At 43.0% G+C, this 22,052-nt stretch overlaps 1 protein-coding gene across 1 annotated transcript in view; it reads left to right on the top strand.

Annotated features, from left to right (window-relative positions):
- The first annotated feature begins 2,339 nt into the window (after positions 1-2,339).
- CLSTN2 (calsyntenin 2) overlaps positions 2,340-22,052 on the top strand; it is an 824,440-nt gene continuing 804,727 nt past the window's right edge. The window contains exon 1 of the mRNA XM_075937529.2: positions 2,340-3,045. Within this exon, the coding sequence (XP_075793644.2) occupies positions 2,979-3,045 (67 nt within the window). The 5' untranslated portion in view covers positions 2,340-2,978. The remainder of the gene's footprint in view (positions 3,046-22,052) is intronic.

Below are 22,052 nucleotides of genomic sequence, written 5' to 3'. Positions count from 1 at the left end.
AGACTAATGGTCCATCTGACTCAGCATCTTGTTTTTCAGCATAAGCCAGTGCCAGATGCTTCAGAGGGAATGAACAGAACATGATGATTATCAAGTGATCAGTATCTTGTCATCTAGTCCCAACTTCTGGTAATCAGAGTTTTAGGGACACCCAGAGCATGGAGTTGCATCCATGACCATTTTGGCTAATAGCAATTGATGAACCTATCCTCCATGAATGTATCTAGCTCTTCTTTAATCCAGTTATCCCTTTGGCATTCACAACAACCCCTAGTCTTCAGTCGAGCTCTCCATGCTGCTCCTGTCTTTGGCTGGTGCTTTTAGTACCTAAGTTTTCTCCATTTCCTCCTTTCATGTAAATTTCCCTTTCTACCAAAATCTTGTCACACTGCACTTCCTTCTCCCCCAAATCACCTTACTCTCCTTCATCTCAAGACATTCTCCTGCCTCCTTTTCTCCTCAAACATCTCCTCTTCTTCCTCTGTACTCACTATCTATTCCTCTGCCTCACATCTCCTCACCCTCCCCAGTCTTTTCTTCCTGACCCAAAGTCCCATTACTTTTTTGTGCCTAATCTTTATTCTCTTTTGTGTTTTCCCCAACTCCTCTTAAGCTATCCTCTCTCTTTCCAAATCTCCTTCTCCCAGTCCCTTTTTTCTCCCTATCAACATTCCTAGCCCTTCCCTCCAACACAGCTGTTCTACTCTGTTGTCATCTCACCTAGTTCTTCACAAACAACTCTCAAGCATGTTACAGTCTCTTCCATTTTCTAAGCTCCCATCCCTTCCATATTTCCAGTCTTTCCACCTCCAGCAAGCCCTCCCCATTCTCCTGTCTTTCACCATTCTTTCCTCTTGTTCTCCCCAAATCCTTTGTATTGCCCCCCAGACCGTCCTCTTTTGGCCCCATATTTTTCCCATCTTCTTCCTATAAATCACCCTCTTCTCCCAATCCCCAGCTTCTTCCCACCTCTAAGCCATCTCTCCCTACTTTCCAGTCCCTGACTCTCCTTTCCCTCAATTTCCTCCCACACACGCCTCTTTTTGACCAGGTCCATTTCCATATCATCTCATTCTTTCCTCCTTGGTATCTCCATTCTCCCTCCCTTTTCTGAAAGCAACCCAGGCTGATGCTACAACCAACGGGTTATGATGCTCAGCTTCTATGCTACTCTCCCCCATTCCAGCAGTGTGCCTTGGCTATCCTGCAGCATGTCTCATTCTCTGAAAGCAGTCCAGTTATCTCACCCCCAAATCTAAGTTCCCTCTAAGCTGCATGGCCAGGTGGCCAACACAGCTGCCTACCAAGCCCCATGCATGGGATCAGGCTGGGTGTGCAGAGCGCCACCTCTGTCCACCTATCTCCATACAGAGCTGGGGCAATTCTGTTCTAGGTCAACATGGAGGGGGCACCTCTCCTCAGCCACAACTGCTCCAGGCTGAGGGTGGGGTGTCCCCCCCCCTCACTGCAGTTGTTCTGGGCTGGGCTGGTTTGGAGGGCATATCTCCTCCTTCACAAACATGGCAGCTCCATGCTTGGACCTGGAGCACTGCTGCCCCCTAGCTATAGCAAGTCCTAGGAATGACAGAGGTCTGAGGGTAGTCCTTTCTTCGCAGGAAAGCCTGCATTTTGAACCTCTTGTTTGCAGTTCCATCCCAGATCTTGCATCCCAGCCTGAGCCCTGGCACTACAACCCTCTGTCCCAGCTCTGAACTCCTTATCTATGCCTTCACCCCAGAGCCCACATCCCAGCCTGAGTCCTCACACTACTCCACTGCAACCTTCTGTCCCAGGCCTGAGCCCCCTCCCTTACTCAGAACCCCTTTTCCTCACACCTGCCACATGAATTTTGTTAGATGCACCCATATGAAGGTGATGTATTGCGCATCATCTCTGTGTCACACATCACCTCCATATGGGTGCACATAACAAATTTCATTCCACTCAGAGGTGGGAAAAGTTAGAGGGAACACTCTCATTTCCATACCCATCTCTAGTTACTTACTTCTCCGGGATCCCCTGCCTCTCTTATACTGCAGTAGCCTCAAGGTCGCCCTGAATTCTTCATCCAGGATGGTGCGTTCCTCCTCTGTGCCATGAAATCCCACTTTTCCCCTCAGTCCCCCTTTGGTCCCCATTCCTTTCTCTTACCCCTGCCTGACAGAGCTCCTTGTCTCCACTCCTCTCGTCCTTGTTTCTGCAGCTCCCTTTCCACAAGGTCCCCAAGGCTCTGCCTCCCCCATTCTTCCCCCGTAGGTGAGTGGGGTAGTAAGGGAGGGGCTGGAAATGCTTCGACAGTCTGCCGGCGGGGTGGGGGTAAAGCAGGGTCTCCCGCTCTCTGTTCGATCCTCTCTCCCATCCCCGTGTGGGTGGGGAGAGGTCTGGCCCAGTGTCCTGATCTCTCCGTTTTACCTCCCGTGCGTGCGGGAAGGGGTCTGGCGCGCAGGGCTGGCTGCACCGGGCGTGTCTGCCTTTGGGACCCTGCCGCTCTCCGCTGCCGCAAGGGGCTGAGGGGGAAGTAGCAGGGGGAGTCTGGGACTCTAACCCCTCTCACCCTGCCCCAGGCCGCTGCTCGAGGGAGGGGGGAAGAGCTTGGGGCTCTGCTGCGCGCTGCGGGCTGACCCCCGGCCGGCTCCCCGCTCCTCCTGGCTGCGCGCGTGCAGGGCTCCGGGCTGGAACGCGGCCCCCTCACCCAGTGCCGCTCTCGCTGGCTCGCTCCCTCTCTGCTCATGAATATTCATGACTCTCCACCCTGTGACGTTGCAGCAGTCCCGGGGTGAAAGCGGGAGCTGCTCGGGTCCTTCCAGCGACGCGGTGAATGACTGAGCCGCAGCGAGCGAGCAGCCGCCGCCGCCGCCCAGCGCTCCCTGCTCCAGCCCCGCTCCCTGCCCCTGCAGGCGGCCCGCGGGAGAGGCGGGCGGACCGAGCCCAGCGCTTGGCAGCCGCCGAGAGTCCGCACCTGCCCGAGCCGCCCGGAGATGCTGAGGCTGCGCTGGGAGGCGGCGCTGCTCCTGCTGGGGGTCGGGAGCCTCCTGGCAGCTAAAGGTGGGTAGGCGGGGAAGTTTCCCGGCAGCTGCCGGGGCTGGGCTGGGGGAGCCCGCTCGGCCGCGCGGGGGCCGGTGACACTTGGCGGAGCCGGGCAGGAGCAGGAGCAAGTTGGGGGCTGGCGGTGCGCCGGGAGGGGAGCTGCCTGGAGGAGCTCGCAGGGCCGGGCTGGTGGTGCCGCGCACATGACTTCGCTTCCCCTCGCCCGGCCAAGCCCGCGCGTGGCTCCCGCAGGGGCCGGAGTCCGGGCGGCGCGGGGAGCGGGCGGCGGAGAGTTGGAGGCGCCGTGGGGCGCTTGGTTTGGCTCTCCAGCGCTGGGCGGCGGCGGGAGGCTAGCCTAGGGTCGGGGGAGCAAGGTGCACCGCGCCCAGCATCTGGGGTTGAGCCTGGAGCTCTGAGCTCCAGGAAGAGCTGGCGGCCTCGGGCCCTTTGCTCCAAGGGGAGCGCTGGGAGACCAAGCCCCCAGCCCGGGAGCCGAAGCGGAGCAAAATGCTTACTCATGGGACCGACACACCTCGCAGCCTGCCTTGCAACGCAGCCCAAGGGCGCGGGTGGGCAGCGCCCGGCTCCTAGGGCTGTTGCGCAGCCCCGGGGAGAGCAGATTGCTGGTACCCGGGCGGCAGAGCCGAGACGATGCGTGGAGAACTTGGAGACTCCAACTTTGTTTTAAACACAAGATCAACATTCAGTAGTGGGGGTGGGGAGGAAGGAGGTGGCAAAGGAGAGGGTGTCAGGCTGAGGTCTACTGAGACATGCCGTGACTTTCCCATTACAGTCCTGGTTTGGAGATCGCCTTTGAGTGTTGTAGCTAAAGCGACAAAGTCGTATTTAGGCATTTCAGTACGTTGTGGCGTCTCCTGCTTCAAAGTAAACAAATTGTCAAGGCTGTCTGGGACCCGGCAAGAAAAGTGTGTGCTGGGTGGGGGAGGGAGGCCTGGAGATGGTAGTAACAATTACTTTTTCTAGGAGGCTGTTTAGCATCAAATGGCTGGAATCATCCTAAATTATCTGGATTTACTTCCTTCTTTATTGTACTGTTATAATTAAATATAGATTGTTGGAGGCTTGTTTAGAAATATCTTTCATTCGGGAACCTCAGCTTTTATGTAGGTCTTGCTATTGTTTGCTGCTGCTCATTTTGGCACTTATGGCTCGTTTTGGCCCATAAGAATAATCTGATTTTTTCTTTTCTGACATGGTTCTTTTGCAGTGCTGTTCTGAATCTCTTTTGGAACATGAAAATAAGCCCAAGTTTTGAGCTCTTGCGCTTTAGTTTTCTTTCAGATACCTTAAAAGTGATTTAATTTCATGTAAGAACTCCTGTTGTTTCTATTATTTTTGTAGGGGGACTTCCAGAGACTAAGTTACATCTGGACTCATGTATTTTCCAAGAATATTATATTCAATATGAAATCAATTCTTTCTGGAAAAAGATCCAGATAGTTTACATGTTTTTTTTCAAGAAATTTCTTCAATACAGTACTCAGAAATAGAGGAGCCTGGGGGGACTTAGTATATATAAAGGGACTTACTACTTCTGTTTTATATTCAATATATGTCTTTTGGTCACTATAATGTGCAATATTTTCAGGACAAATATACTATGAAGTATGATAACCAACAAGGGGATGTATTTTAATGCAAGGATGCCCATTCTTTTCTTTGCTTACTTAGCATAAACACTGATAGTTGTCTTTTGTTGTAGATCTTTTCTTCTGGCAAATATGCCAAATTTTATTTCTTATTTAACATCTTTTACAATGTTGTAGTTACTTCAATATACTGGCAAATCTGAATCCTATATTTCTGTCAAGATTTCTACTTTCCATTTAACCACTGGAGGGCTGCAAAGAGCACTTTTCAACTGCAGTGATTCAAAAAATAAATGTTTAATACTTGATTAAACATACTTTTGATGACATTTTGCTGGTTTACGTGGCCTGCATTGTCCTATATTACTTTGCATCCATATTTATATTTGAAATCTGATATAATCTGTGGGAAAAATATCAAATAGTGAAGTGCCATAAAATAACATGTAATACATCTAGTTTCTGATATATTTGTCTCTTTGGACTATGGGTTTCATTTCCATCAATAAAGAGGGGGGAATAAAGGTTGCATAGATAAGAAATTTATGGTGCTTTTTTCTCAATATATTTCTATACATGAGGAGGATTTGGAGTCCAAAAGCAATTATATGCACATAGTTAAAAGCTGTTAGTGCTTCAAACTTAAAACTATTTGTTAGCTTGAAACTGAATGCTTTCTTGTTTGAGGCACTAGTAAGATGTCATGTACTTTGTATGCCTTTTGTGGTCTGTGAATCTTGCTGTAGGGGGGTAGCACAGATAATCTATGACAATTATTCAGTGTCTCCATAGCTCAATTATTCTAGTGGCACAGTACCCATGTTCTTAGATTAAAATGTAGAAGATTTTGGGTAAGAGATTAAATCATTGATACTAGCAGTCTCTCGTCTGTTCGTTCAGTAGGACTAAGGGTATGTTTACACTACAGTGTTAATTCGAATTAACTATTTTGAATTAAGCTAATTCGAATTAATGCATATACACACAAAACCTACTTCAAAATAACACGCCCACACTGAGTGGACCCTGAACCAAAGTTAAGGCTGGCCGGAACCAGTGCCGGCAGGGCATCAGGTTAGGACTTAGTGTGTGGGGCTGCTGCCTGAGGCTAACTGAGCTCTGTGCTTAAAGGGACCTTATCTCCACCCCGGACAGACAGTCCTTAGGGTTCCCTGCTTGCTTGTCTACCTCAATGAGGGACAGCAAAGCAGTCCTGTCTTGGAGTGCCCTGAGTGCCCGCACTTGGGACACCACAGCACTCGGCCACATGGCGCCAGAGCTGCCCCTGGGCATGCCAGTACGTCTCGTGGGGTCGTTGCCATCATCCCAGCTGCACCTGCTGCAGGCTGCCATCTGGGGGGTCCATGCGGGGAGCTGTCAGGATCCAGGAGGCCCTACGGGAGAGCGTCCACCCCAAGGAGCCCTAAGAGCCATCCCGGTCCTCCCCACCCGGGGCTCATGCCCCATTCCTCCCTCACATCCTTCCACTTACCCCTCCCTAGCCCCCTTTCCTGATGTCAAACAAAAGACACGTATGTTCAAAAATAGAAACTGGGTTTATTGAACAAAACTGGGGGGATGAACATCTTAGGAGACTGGGAAAAGGAGGTGGGAGAGGGGAAGAGAGAGGGTGGGAGAGGGGAGGGGGAAACCTGGGAGGAGGGAGCTGGAAGGGGGAAGCAAGGGGAAGAAGGGGGAGGGGAAGCTCAGGGCCCAGGGTTGGGGAGTCTTGCTGGACCAACTTGATTTTCATGCAAACCTGCTCCTGGGTTCGCATGTGGCCTTTGGGTGGCCAGGCTGGCAGCTATCCTGCCATAGATGGCTGCGTTCCTCCATCTAGTGCGGAGATCATGGACATTGGGGGCATCCCCCCCAAACCTGTCAGGCTCCTGGGAGCTGGCAGACTGCTCCTAGGGAGCAGTGGAGGGCTGGCTGCCAGTGGCTTGCTGGCTCATGTTTTTGGGCTACTGAGTCAGGGGCAGTGACTGCTGGCTCTGGGCTGGCAGGCTTGGAGCTGGAACAGACACTGCAGCCAGGGTCTACCCCTATAATTGCTCTGCGGCGGGGGAGAGGAGAGTAAGTTTTTCTGGTTGTGCCCAGAGTGGCCACCAGGGCTCTCTGGGAAGGGCTGGAGGCTCCCTATTTTGAATTAAGTGTCTACACAGCACTTAATTTGAAATAGCTATTTCGAACGTGGCGTTACTCCTCGTAGAATGAGGTTTACGAAATTTGAAATAAGCGCAACGCTATTTTGAATTAATCTTGAAATAGCGGTTTGCATGTATATTTGCTATTAAAGTTAATTCAAAATAACGGCTGTTATTTCGAATTAACTTTGCAATGTAGACACACCCTAATAGATGCTACTTTTTGGATTACATGGAGTTGCATGTCTAAGTGAGTTGTTGCTAACTTCTCCACAATGCATGAATGATGCGTGAACTGTTCATTTTGCACTTAAGAAGGGATTTTCAGTACATGTTAATATACAGGCACACATGGCCACAAGTAGGAACAGAAAAAAAATCTAATGCCATTGATTTCCTCCCTCTGGTTCCCACAAATCTGTGCATAAGGCAGATCATTAAAATTATTTATCTCATTTTAATATTTGGTTATTTAAATGCTCAATCAAGCTCAATTAAAGATCCAAAATGTCTTGTGGGACCTCACTAGTTGCTCTACTGGATTCTTATTTGGAATCTGTCAGCAACATAAACAAAACTTCAATCCTATTTTTAAGTACAGCAGCAAGCATCTCATTAACCTGAATAACTAGGGGAACATTTGATATAAAATTAATATGTGCAAAACTTGTAGCCTTAGTCATATTTCCAAATCAATGGATCATCAAGTCCCATTTGGCAAATATATTATCTGGGTGCAACTGATATAATTACCATCAACATGAAAACAACAAACCCAATGGGACAGAGGTTTCATATTTTGCTTATAAAAAAGACTGCCTCCCCATCTCCCTCAGCAAAAATCCTTGGAAATTTCATAGGAAAATAGATAAATGAACTTGTGTTCCTGGTATTAGATAAGGATATTCATGTAATAGGCACCACAGAAACTTGATGGAATGATGATGATAATAAATGTCACATGGTACAAAATGCCAGAGTATGCTCATGCTGGATTGGGGAGTAGCACAAAATGTGAAAGAAAGCATAAAGTCAAGTATTGTAAAAATCTTAAATGCATCAGTCTGTACACTATGGATAGATTACCCATGCTTGAGTATAACACCAGGAATATATTACGTACGACCTTATCAATCACCACCTGTGTAATGTTTTGGGATATTAGCGAGGTTACAAAACAGACAGCCCAATAATGGAGATTTCAACTGGGAACATATCACCTCAGGACAGGATGCAGAGTTAAAATATCTAGACATTATAAATGACATCATCATGGATTAGTTAGTCCTTAAACTCACCAGGGAAGAGGCAGATCTTGACTTAATCCTGTCAGTCCCTGTAATACACGAGGTTCGAAGGGATGCCGGAAAGGATGAGACCACAACTGGGGGTTTTAAAAAGCACAAACTGATTTTATTTTGATGGCGCCAGACAATCATCAGAACAAAAATTAAACAAATTGCCAGACAACACAAAAAAATTCCCTGAGGCTTTTCTAAATCACAATAATTCCCAATAACTGCCCAGGAGTTAGGAACAGTTGAATTAACACTGGTATTCATAGTGCTGATTATTTACACAACTTTATACAAGGAAACAGTAAAAAACCTATAGTTCCCAGGGGCAGGGCTGGTAGCCAGTGCAATCCAGCTCCACTCCTGAGGAGCCCCTGCCACTCCATGCTGCTGCCTCTGTATCAGAACTCAGACATCCCCATGAGGGGAACCAGTTTAAATACCAACTCCCCTCATGGTCTGGCTGCCTGTCATCCCATGCTGCTGTCTCTGACACAGGGGTGGCAGCAGCCCCTATCCCAGGGAGGCGGGAGGGGGTTCTGAGCTCCTGGACCCAGCATGAGCTGGAACTGAGCCGGGCTGCCTGCCTGCCTATCTCCTAATAACACTTCAAATACAGAGCTGCAGTGGGGGCAGGTACCAGACCTGTGGCAAGCCAGAACTGAGCTGGGCTGCTGGCCAGCCTGCTAAAAAATGTACTGGCCGGGGGCGGAGGGGAGCAGGGTGGGGGGAGGAGGAGAAATGGGTGTAGTCTATAGCATTAACGTGTAAGCTTTTGCTTATCAGTTAATCTACTACATTCTTACATCGCTAATCCTAAATAGAGCACAGGATCTGGTCCAAGGGATGAATATAGTTGAACTGCTCAATAATAGTGACAATAACATAATTAAATTTAAACATCCTTTTGGGGAATAAAATGCCAAAGAAACCCATCACAATAGCATTAACTTAAAAAAAAAAGAGTACTACACTAAAGTGAGGAAGCTAGTTATCTGAAATGTAAAAAGAAGAGTGAAATGCTTGCAAGCTGTATGGAAACTAAACTCCATAATACAGGCTCAAACTTAAATGTATACTCCAATTATAAAAGAAAACAAAATAGTAAAGGAACCAGAAACCACCACCTGAGCCATTCTTTTTACATGACAAGTGTTCCAGGTTGAGATGTCAGTGGAGGAGGTTTTGGAACAAATTTATAAATTTTAACAGTAATGTGTTACCAGGACCAGAAAAGTCACCCAAAAATTCTGAATGAACTCCTCAATATGAAATTGCAGAACTACTAATTATGTGTATAACTATTGCTTAAGTCAGCCGCTGTACCTGATGACAGGACGATAGCTAATGTGACATCACCTTTTTTAGATAGCTCCATAGGCGATCTTGGCAATTACAGGCCAGAAAGCCTAACTTCAATACCAGATAAATTGGTTGAAATGACAGGAAAGAGCAGAATTATCAGATATATAGATGAACAAAGAAGTGGATTTTGCCCACGAAAGCTCATGATATTATATATGTGTTAGTCTGTAAGGGTATGTCTAGACTACATGGTTCCGTTGACAGAGCCATGTAAACTAGTTTACCTGGAATAGGCAAAGAAGCGGGGATTTAAATTATCCCCGCTTCATTAAAATAAACATGGCCGCCGTGCTGTGCCAACGATCTAATCAAGTAGTTGACAGAATATTTATAGACTAGTCAATAGGCAGCCTGGCTCAGCTTTAGCTTGTGCTGGTCCGGGACCAGACCCTGCTGTGGCGCTGCAATTTAAAAGGCAGTAGAAGCTCGGGGGAGAGGTCAGGGACCCCTCCCCCTTCTCCCATGGACAGGTGCTGGTGCCACGAATCATAGAATCATAGAACCATAGAGCTGGAAGAGACATCAGAAGGTCATCAAGTCCAGCCCCCTGCTCTAGAAAGGACCAATCCCAACTAAATCAACCCAGCCAGGGCTTTGTCAAGCCAAGACTTAAACACCTCTAGGGATGGAGACTTCTAGGTAACCCATTCCAGTGCTTCACTATCCTCTGAGTGAAATAGTTTTTCCTAATATCCAACTGGACCTCTCCCACCACAACTTGAGTCCATTGCTCCTTGTTCTGCCATGTGTCACTACTGAGAACAGCCTTTCTCCATCCTCTTTGGAACCTCCCTTCAGGAAGCTGAAGGCTGCTATCAAATCCCCCCTCACTCTTCGCTTCTGCAGACTAACAGTCCCAACTCCCTCAGCCTCTCCTCATAAGTCATATGCTCCAGCCCCCTAATCATTTTGGTTGCCCTCCGCTGGACCCTCTCCAATGCGTCCACATCCTTTTTTTAGTGGTGGGCCCAGAAATAAGTGGTGGGCCCAGAACTGGACACAATACTCCAGATGTGGCCTCACTAAAGGGAATAATGACATCTCTGGATCTGCTGGCAATGCTCCTCTTAATGAAACTAATATGCCATTAGCCTTCTTGGCAACAAGGGCACACTGTTGACTCATATCCAGCTTCTCATCCACTGTAACCCCCAGGTCCTTTTCTGCAGAACTACTACCTAACTGGTTGGTCCCCAGCTTGTAACTATGCTTGGGATTCTTCCGTCCCAAGTGCAGGACTCTGTACTTGTCCTTGTTGAACCTCATCAGATTTCTTGTGGCCCAATCCTCCAATTTGTCTAAGTCACTCTGCACTCTATCTCTGCCCTCAAGCATATCTATCTCTCCCCCTAGTTTAGTGTCATCCGCTAACTTGCTGAGGGTGCAATCCATCCCCTCATCCACGTCATTAATAAAGATGTTGAACAAAACCAGTCCCAGAATCAAACCTTGGGGCACTCCGCTAGAAACCGACCGCCATCCTGACATCGAGCTGTTGATCACTACCTGCTGGGCCTGGCCTTCTAGCCATCTTTCTATCTATCTTACTGTCCATTTATCCAATCCATATTCCCTTAACTTGCTGGCAAGAATATTGTAGGAGACCGTATCAGAAGCAGCCCTTGTCCACAGCCAGGCTGCTGCATTGTTGGAAGCATCTAGCACTGGCCACTGCTGGTAGATAAGATCGGAACCAGTATGGCTATCCTTTGTTCTTATCCCAATTTCTGAATTAGTCATTAATTTTACAGTGCTTTGTTGAAGCGATTATTCAAAATCTGTGGGTTTTAAACAATGGTATGTATTGTTGTCCTAGGTAATGGTGAAACTTTCTCTTACCATACAAGTCAAATGTATATGCAAAACAAAAACATCTGTTCTTTTCCTCCATCCAAAAGCATTAGAAACAGCATTGATACAGCAATTAACTCAGAGGTCTAGGAATCAACCAGGCTTAGTCTTATACCTGATGCTGCCATTTACTGACTGCTGCATGACCTAGGGCAAGTCACATAATTGCTTCATGCCTCAGTTTTCCCATCAGTAAAATGGGGATAAGAATATTTCATAAAGCACATTGATATCTCAGGAGGAAAAGTGGGTATTAAAGCAAATTTGTATGCCACATGTTAAAAGATGTAATATAATTACAGAGGAGTAGTTGTGTTAGTCTGTAACTGAAAAAATGTAATGTCCTGTAGCACATTAGAGGCTAACAAAAATGCAGATCTTATCTTTTATGGGCACAACCTACTTCTTCAGATGAAACTTATACTATACTATAAGCCAACTCCCGGTGTGCACTAGCTCCTAGCTGCTGGCCCTGCTCCCAAGGAGCCAGCTGCTCTGCAGGCTCTGCAGGATAAGCTTTATACTGCAGAGTCTGCAGCGCGTGTAACTGCTAGCATTTTAACAGTTACACAGTTACTTTCTAAAGCATTTTTCACATGCTTAATTTCTGTATATTCATCATTATGTATGTTGGAAGATAATCCAACCAGCCAGGAACTAGCACTTCATTCTTTTGTTCAAGCCTTTCAAAGCACTTTACAAATACATACTAGGAATTCACTGTGTCCATCTGCTATGTACATTGGACAAACATTTCAGACACTTCCCCAAAGGATCAATGCCCACAAAACAGATATTAGACAGGATCACAAAGAAAAAACAGTTTCTTGCCATTTCAACCAGAAAGGACATTGTCTCAACGACTTAATTACCTGCATCCTGTTTCAAAAGCCTTTTAAGACTGCACTTGAAAGAGAATCCTCTGAACTGTTATTCATGCTGAAATTTGACTCGTTACACCTGAGTCTGAATAAACAATCTAATTATCTTACCCATTACAAAGATAGCTTCCCCAGTTATCACCTCTAATATTATTAGCTCACAGACATTTACCTTCCCCCCCCATCCCTCTTCTGTTCTGAAATTTGATTTGTCCTTTTCATATGTGTTCATTTGTTTAATTGTATCCTTTGGTATATATGGTTGTGACAATTTTCTTCCACTATTTGATCTGAGGAAGTGGGTCTGGCCCACGAAAGTTCATCACCTAATAAACCATCTTGTTAGTCTTTAAAGTGCTACATAGTCCTGTATTTTGTTTTAGCTACACCAGACTAACACGGCTACATTTCTATCACTATACTACTGCTTTACGCAGTCATAGGTGTTTTGCCTCCGGTCACATTTTGTTGGTTGGTGTTAGGTGCAGTGTGGGATCACAGCCTGGCTTCTCTTGTAATGGTGTCCCTCATGGGAGTAGAAGGAAAATATAGCCTAGAGGACAGCTCCTTGTCTTCTCTCTCTAAATTATATGCTTGGACATTAGTAGACTGATTTCAGTCTTACTTTCATCACTTTTTAAAGATCAGCTACTTGACCCTCTGAAGAAAAGTATGGAAGTAGTTTAGCAGTTGTGAGAGACAATGTCACCTTGTTTTGGTTGGTTACTATCAGAGAAATACTTATCTGGGAAAAAGTATCAATGGTTCAATCCTCCCTCATAACCATTAGACAGTAGAATCAAAGCAGAGCAAGGTAATTAGTTCTGTGCACTTATATCTGGTAAAGAGTAAAAACACTTTGCTCTAGGTGGGGAATATATTTAATTGCCTGCTTCATAGCTCTGCAAAAGATTCATAGTTGGTGTTACTGAACACCAGAGAAAATATCCAATAAGAAATATTAGAGAAATATGTCTTTAAGGCAGCTGACAAATTTATCTCATAGGTTTTTTTCCCCATGTCCCAATGGTGAAGACATTTTTGGAATGATGCTTTAAAAAATTCTGGTTCTAGCTTTCAAAAGCCGTTCCTTTGCCCATTTCATTATTCTGTGTATTCTTTGTCTCCTGGATTCTAACCTCCGTCTCACCTTATTTGTCTCAAAGTGGTTCTGTACTGCTTTAACTATATCCAAGAGGGTTATGCTGAGAATGGTGAAGTATAGCTTGCCCAGTTCATGCAAAGTGGCTCTGTGGAACAGCTAACACTTCATTAAATGGAAACATTTCCTACTGTGGTACAAAGACAGAAAAATAGAGATTAAAATGTTTTGTTTCTACAGTAAACTATCATCTCACCCCAGCATGTATAGCTAATAACTGATGGCAAAATATTGTAATGCAATTTTAAAACTGAACAATTACAACTTAAAAAGACTAATCCTAAAGTCTAAAGCAGGGGTGGGCAAAAGGGCCTCTGTGGGCCAGATTTGTTTTACTTTTTTATTTGAAAAATAGTTTAAATCTGATTTGAGAACATTCAATCGAGTGTTGGCCTAGGTAGCTTCACTATAGTATAAAGTGTAGTCATCATTAGAAGCATGTTTACAAGTTAACACAGCTTTCCTGCTGTAGCTAGTTTTGCAGCTGTTATTTCTGTTGCTAATTGAATGTTCTAAGAATGGTTATAAAAAAAGCAAGTGTCATTTAATGAGATTTCATTTGTAAGTATATTGTCCAACTGACATTTTTTAACAGACTACTGACCTGATGTCATTAATTGTTAGAATACACTTGTTTATACAACACAGTGTTTTTTGATTTTTTGAATAATCAGTGTGAATGACATTTCATATGTGTAAATGTTGCCATTGTAGAGTTAACATTATACATCTTTGTATAGTTTGGGGATAATTCAAATAAAGCAGAATGCCTCTATTTCATTTTAAATAAATTGCTTTCTTTTATCAGCATCCCACCTCTCATCCCTGACAAGTCAATAACTTAATTTATAAAATTAAGTTCTCCTCAGTTTAGGCTTGATTTGGTGCCTTTCTATAGTCAATGATAATCTTTCCACTGACTTGGGCTTTAGATCTGACCTATATGTGCAAATATACTCTCCAATGACCAAATCTGTAATTGCTGCAAATGCCTGTGCAAGGGACATAATAAACTTAAAAGGGATTGCAAGATCGTTAATAGAAAAAAAGTGCTGTCTTCTGTTGAACTGTATTTGTTGCAGGATATTGCCAGAGCTAAATGTAGGACAGAATGCACTAGAGCCATGGGCAGTGATATTTATGAGGCAGCTGTATGGCAATCTTATTTAGAATAGGTTTTTAAAGGACAAAGTTAAAATATCCCAGCAACTGAAGTTGAATAGCAACATACCTTCTACTGTTTCCAATATCAGGAAGAAAAAATCAATTTTTAAGATCATGGTTAATACAGCCTAGGTCTCTTATGTTGTGAACTGAAGTCTAGAGTCTCTAAAACTAACATGATTTATCCTGAGCTGGTTTAGGAAGTCTGCATTACCCAAGTATAACATAAATCCTGGCTAGGATAGAAGACCCTCATGTTGGTCAGGAATAGAAAAGACACATGGTAATGTAGTTAGGCTTTTTCAGTGTTTTTCTTCTTTAAAACCAATTTAAACAGAACAGCTGTGAATAAAAAAAATACAAAGGTCACAGTGTATCTGTTCCATTGTTGTACTACTTTTAAAGACATAGGCAGTTGTAGGCAGACAAATTTGTTTCTAGGACTGTAAATAGTCAGGAGGGTAACAGTTCAAGGCTTATTCTGGACAACATCACAGTTGTGAAAAATTTTCTTCTTAAGTTTAATAGACTTTAATAGACCTTTTGGGGTTAGTCTATTTCTGCAGGAAGATTTCAGATGCTGACTTTTTACCAACTGAATATACTGCTTCAAATATTGAAAAGTTATATCCTGGTGCAGAGAACATATATTTTGTCACAATTAAAAAATAAACTTTAGCTTTGGATATAAAGAGTTCTTAGGGTGTGCAACAGGACAGTCTGTGTATACAATATACAGTTATACCAATAGGCTACGTCTACACTGGCATGATTTTCCGAAAATGCTTTTAACGGAAAAGTTTTTTGTTAAAAGTATTTTCAGAAAAGCACGTCTAGATTCGCAGGACGCTTTTCCGGAAAAGCACTTTTTTTCGGAAAAGCGTCCGTGGCCAATCGAGACGCGCTTTTCCGCAAAAAAGCCCCGATCGTGAAAATGGCGATCGGGGCTTTTTTGCGGAAAACACTACCATGCTGTCTACACTGGCCCTTTCAGGCAAATGTCTTTTGGAAAAAGACTTTTGCCCAAACGGAAGCAGCATAGTTTTTCTGGAAGAGCACTGATGATTTTACATTAGATCGTCAGTGCTTTTCCGGAAATTCAAGCGGCCAGTGTAGACAGCTGGCAAATTTTCCCGGAAAATCAGATGATTTTCTGGAAAAACCTTGCCAGTGTAGACACAGCCATAGTGTTTACTAGTTTTGAATTCCCACATTAGTTGTGGCCCTTCTGCAGAGGTTTGTAAATGCTTCTATTTGGTTCTGCTTCTGAGAAGTTGTTGGGTTTTTTTTAATAAAAAAACAGATATGAAATGTGTATTTTAAACAATGGGTTAGATCATCAATTGCATAAATTGGCTTCACTCCATGGATTTCACTGGAGCTATGCCAGTTCATACCAGCTGAAACTCTGGCCTTGTATTCAGGGCACTGCTGATCAGAGAGATAAAGCAGACTTGTCAGAAGCTTTCAAGAATGGTTCCTCATGCTTTCACCCACAATATAACTGCCTCACAGATCTGGTTCCTAGGTAACTCTGTGGTTTGATTTGTGTGTGTTTGTTTGTCTGCTAACCTTACGGCAGGGGAGACTGATTAAAATATCAGTCTTTATTCCTTTCTTTAGAAGTCTGACCTTGATTCAAAAAATGTAAGTCACCTTAAACTCCAATTGTGAGTTGAATGAGTGGTGACAAGTCCCTTTAAGCAATAGGCACAGGAAGCACCACTGCCGTTTTCCGAGTTATAAACACACTTTAACACACATGGTGGATGCACACGCTTGGCTGTTTACATTTGTGCTTGCTCAGAAGGCAGCATGCAAAATTCATTAGGACACAAGTGATTACTAAATATGGCTTGACGTAGGGTTGCCAGGTGTCCGGTATTCACCTGGAAAGTCTGGTATTTTCATCTCCTGTCCAGTAAAACAATTCAATGAATACCGGACACTGAGATGTCCGGTATTTTCTGAATTTTTCTCCAGCCAGGAGGTGAAAATACAGGGCACCTGGCAACCCTAAAACACTCAGCACCCAGCCTCCGCCCCCTTCCCCTGAGCCTTCCCCTGGCCCCCAATACCTCCAGCCCCCATGTTTACCTCTTTCCCCTTGGCTGCTGGCACAAAATGGCTGCTGGCCAAAAGCAATGCTTCCCCTGGGTCTTAGTGCTCAACCTTTCCCCTATTCCCATTCCTGATTCTTAAGAGGACATGCTGTTTTAATGGTGTTTTATTTTATTCTATTTTATTTGGCTTAATGAGTCCTTGGAGGCCCCCCTTTTTTTCTCAACTTTGGTCTCCCCTCCCTTTTTTTCCCCCCTTCAACAGAATTTTTTTTCTGGTGGGGTTTTTTTTTTGAGGGGAGGGAGGGAGAGAAGTGGGGTGTTTGATATATTTTTTTAACCATCTGGCAACCCTAGGCTTGAGATGGTCATTCTTCATTAGATTGCAATGCCAAGGACAACTTCCCTTTTTTCCCAGTGCAGCTTTTTTTTCCCCTGGCAATAGTGTCATATTGATGCCACTTTCCCTTTCATTGTGGAGCATATCTGATAACCCCAAAATATAGTGTTTGAATAGGAAAGCAGCAATACTTGGAGACCCCTTTGTGTCTGGAGAACTTTTTAACAATCAATGAAGTGTCAGAAACATATAATACGCCCACAAGCACTCTGTGAGAATGCATTTGTGTGGCAGACATAATTGGGGACAAAGTGAGTCAGAGAAAGCCCAAAGCACAAATTGTGCATGATCCTGATACATAAACTAACAGCTAAAAACACCCAGCAAGGATCAGCCCTTTTGCATGGGATGAAAACCCTATGGACACCACTGTTACCTTTTTAATGCCAAGGTTGTCTACTGTACAAAATGGAAGATTGGGAGTAGTTATTAGTATTTCAGAAAATGCATAATCAAAGAGTATCTGTGTTATGGAGATAAAATGATTAGGCACTTCATTCACAATCCCATATTTCTATAATATCTCAAAATAGCAGGATAATTCTGCTATACTGATCATGAGGGAAGTAGTTATCAATATTTATATTTAAATTGTCATCACTGGACTTCATAGTCAGTACTCCTTTGCTTAAAAAAAAAGGGTAAGTTCTCGGCTTTTTCAGAGCTAATAACCTGACTCTGATGTCATTTGCAAATATCGAGTAGGACTGTCAAAACCAGTGCAGTTACCACAATGTGAAACTGGTGAGAATGAGATCAGAATCAGATCTTATTTGTACTTGGTGATTCAGAGCTGTCTGTCACTAGATTGCTTCACATTCAGAATCTCCCTTAATGTGGACATGTTACCTTGACTTGGAACCCTAGGAAGCACTGGGGAGTAATTACTTTGAATGTAAACTACTCTGGGGAGTAGTTATTTCAGAATAGCAGCAGTGGCACGTCCATACACTACCACTAATTTGAAATAAATTTTTTGAAATAATTGTTATTCCTTGTGGAAAGCAAGAGTTATTATTTAGAAATAACCATCCCTTTGTTTCAAAATAATGGGCTTGGTAGTGTGAATGCTCCACTTATTTTAAAATAAAATGTAGACCAGGGCCTAAAGACAGAGGGTATGTCTACACTAGCCCCCTAGTTCGAACGAGGGAGGCTAATGTAGGCATATGAAGTTGCAAATGAAGCCCGGGATATTTAAATATCCCGGGCTTTATTTGCATCTTCCCATCCGGGCACCATTTTTAAATCCCCTTAGTCCAAACTAACTGCCCGCGGCTACACACAGCAGACAAATGTTAACTTGAACTAAGTCCTTAGTTTGAATTAACTGTTACATCTCATGGGATACTAGCTGTAGCATCATTGTGAATGGCTTCTGAGACTCATTATATAAATTCCTTTTCAGAAGTTTCTAAGAATGTCTTTTCAAGATCTGATTCTTATAGCCTTCCTCCAGATTAATCAATTTTTCACATGTTCCCATACAAAGATTAACCTTACTGCAAATACCAGCCTTCATAGAATATATTTTCTGAATTTCTATTTTCATGTGTTAGAGAACAAAATGTTTATACTCAGCAAAGGAGGAGGCCAATGCCCAAATGTTGTATGGTACCAAGGGAAGCTAAATTTAGGGGGATTAACAGAAAATAGGTTAGGAGCTAAATGTCGAAGAGTGGGAGCTGTGTGGTAGCTTTTCTTCCTCCTAATGTATAGCTGTGTTTATTCCATCAACAGCTACTCATGTAATAGAGAGATGTGCCCATATGGAAGGAGGATGTTTCAAGGAAACACCTACTGAGTTTGCATGTCCTCTCAGGACAATGCACTAGGCATTATATGTTATTGTGCACTGGTCTGATAAGCAATAACTACAGTTACTTCTCAGATAATTTACCTACAATAGAATTCAGTAAGTGAAGGCCTACCCACTGGCAGCAAGGCACCACCTGTACTTGCTGTGTTGCTATATCTAGGATGCAGCTCAGGACTAACATAAAGAAAACAGAGGATTCCACTTGAGTATGTATACTGTACAAATATTTCCAGTAGTCTCCAGCCAACAAGCTAAATTGTTGGCTCTACTGTTTTCTCTCCTGGTCTTAAGACTGATATCAAGTCACCTAAGTAGTCTTTTCTCAAAACTAAACCTACCCAGTTTTAGACTTTTCCTCATAGGTCAGGTTTTCTAAACCTTTTTACATAGAACACTCCTTTTGATAAATTCCAGAATGATATTGGGCATTTTTTGCAATAGTATCATGTTTTTTACTTTAGTTACGTTGGAAGAATTACCACATAGTCCTTGTAAAATGAGTTGGCATAATTCCATTAGAGCGCTACGATGAGATATTGCAAGTAGAATTTTCTCCTAAAAATGTGTGTGAAGTAGAGTGAAAATGATTGCTGAGTTATAGAAAGGCAGAAGAGATGTCAGTGTCGGCCTACATATCCAAATGATACCTATGAAAGGTGACTCTGAAAATTTGCTCCTCTGTTGATTGCTGTTATTTAACATAAGACACGTTCCTTTCAGTGAAATTTCAAGGCAGTATTTATTTTCAACATTAATGAAAAAATAGGTTTTTGTTTTTTTTGTAGAAGAGTAAAATATTACATGAATGATACATTGACTCTGATCCAACTCCCATTGAAGTCAACTGGAGTCTCTACATTGACTTTAATAAAGCTAGATCAGTCCTAAATACAAAAATCTATTAATCTCATATCCACATAGCTAAAACCATAATTTCAATTAAAATGAAAAGTGAATTTCTAGCAGTGGACTTAATTTTGCTTTGTTAGCATTAACAATTGGCCTATTTTCTTACAACACAAAACAGTGATATGGTAAACTATGCATTTAGCCAGAAAAACAGAAATGGAGAATACTGCATATGTTCAATATGGTTACATTGATGAACACTGTTTTACATTCATGACCTGATCAGGTACTAACCTCAGGGCCTCTTTAATACCCAATTAGGCAAAAATGCTTCCCCCTGTACAAACACTTTCCTTAGAACATTGAGAACGTGAAGAATTTCTTTGAAGTCTTTAACTGTATGTGGGGGACAACAGATGAATGGGGACTTTGCTTTCAGTAGAAAAGACAGCATGTCTCTGGGTTTTCTGGGTTCTACTAGCCAGGGGCTCTTTACTGCTTCCCAACTATTCTGGGTTCCCCTTGCCTCTGTGTACCCAGCTCTTGGCAGCTTCTTCTGTGGAAAACCCTGAAGCTGGCACTCCTCCAGTCAGGGTCTGCAGGCTCAGAGTTCCCTGTCTCTTCAGAAGCAGAGGGAAGCATTTGGACCAACGGTACCATACTTGCAATGTACTGTACTTCTAGTTGTGTATGTAACTTTACACAACCATTAAAACAGCTGACCTGTATTATCACTTCTCCTTTACCACTGAATCTGAATGACATTTAACACCATTACCTTCACTCCAGCAGCAACAGCAACAGCAACAGCAACAACAAAATTGTGTAGGCATTACATTAGTTTAAAATGGAGATATATTTATATATGATGCTAAAATTAAGCTGTTACTGAGATTTTGTTGTCAGTGTAGTCTATGAACTGCCACTTGTACTGTATTTAGTAAATCTATATATAACTTGAGTTCTGTCTTCATGAGCTAGTAAGAGTTGCAGACACATATTCAAAGGCACAAGTTGGCCTTTTACCATGTATCTGCTTATATGGGATTTAAAGCAATGCTGGGCAGTCCTGCTGTGAATCCTACATTACGTGATCATGTAAGGTGCAGGCTGAAAATGAATATTCTCTATGCATAGAACAAGTTGGCTATGGCTATAAGTTCACATTTCGCACATTGTTTTACCATAGATATTGGCAGGAGTAGAGGAGAACTGCTCATTCTGTCTTTGACTTCTGCATTCTGATTGGTCTCCAACAAATGTCATTTATACAGGGGATTTTAAAATGTTGACACCTGTCTTCTTGGAAGTGTATTGAGACAACCAACTCGTTCCACATAGTCTGCCAAATAGATTTGTGTTTGTGATTCTGAGACACATTCATACCAGTATCCTATAGGTTAAGGATTCTATAGAAGATTGGCATATCCCTGTGATACCCTAGTCCTCAATTGGCATTTTTAAGAGCTATGAAACATGCTTGCATTTTATGAACTAAGTAATAAGATTGGATAAGAGACGTATTTTGTATTTGGTATATTTCTGTTCCTTGTACCTGTTCTTCCTTTGGTAATGATAAACTGATGTTTTTCAAACCTCTGAAAAATATTAAGTTTGCTTGGAGAGGATAAAATTGTTGAAGAAATGCTTTATTTGCATAACAAATAACCTGAGCACAATATTCATTGTTATTCATGAGTGATAATATTCACTGAAAAGATAGGAATGCTATTTCTTTAAAAAATACATAATTGATTTTCCCTTGTTAATTTTTCCCCTTTCTCTGCCAAATTGCAGAATAAGATCTTGTTTTGAGGTTTTAAAATAACAAATCTTCTGTGCTTCCAACAAAATTCTACAAGCTGTACTTGCTTATCTGGAGACTCAGTATAGGTGAACTAGGAAACCCAAAGGGCTTTTGTTCATGTGCTCTTTGTAATTAAGGTAAGCAGAGAAACCTCTCAAGATTACAGAATAAAATTTGGTTTGATAGTATAAAAGAATTAAATTGGATTTAAATACTGAAAATGCAGGATGGCATAACCCAACAAAGTCTCAGTTCTAGAAGAACTCGTAAAGGCCCCATGAAACTCTGTAATTTGTAGCTTGTATCTAGGCTGTAGATCACATTGTAGCAAGTAAGAAAACTGGATGGGAGAAATGATGGTTATAATTGCCTCCCCAAACAAGCTACAGGAATGGTGTGGAGACCCTGAACAGCACCTTGCCCCCCTTCCTAGTCAGCTTACTATCATTCTTAATTCTTCATGTATTATGGTAAATTAAATCAGGCGTTATGGCATTTTGCACAGCTCCATAGGCCACTACTCCCACTTCTTGAAATACCTGGTGGGCAAGGTAAATTTTCGGTACACATAAAAAGCCCACACAAATATTATTTTAAAGTAATATGTTGCAACAC

This window comes from Pelodiscus sinensis, chromosome 10, assembly GCF_052426305.1.
Source record: "Pelodiscus sinensis isolate ZL-2025 chromosome 10, ASM5242630v1, whole genome shotgun sequence".
NCBI classification, from domain to species: Eukaryota; Metazoa; Chordata; order Testudines; family Trionychidae; genus Pelodiscus; species Pelodiscus sinensis.
This window is presented reverse-complemented; position numbering and strand designations above follow the sequence as displayed.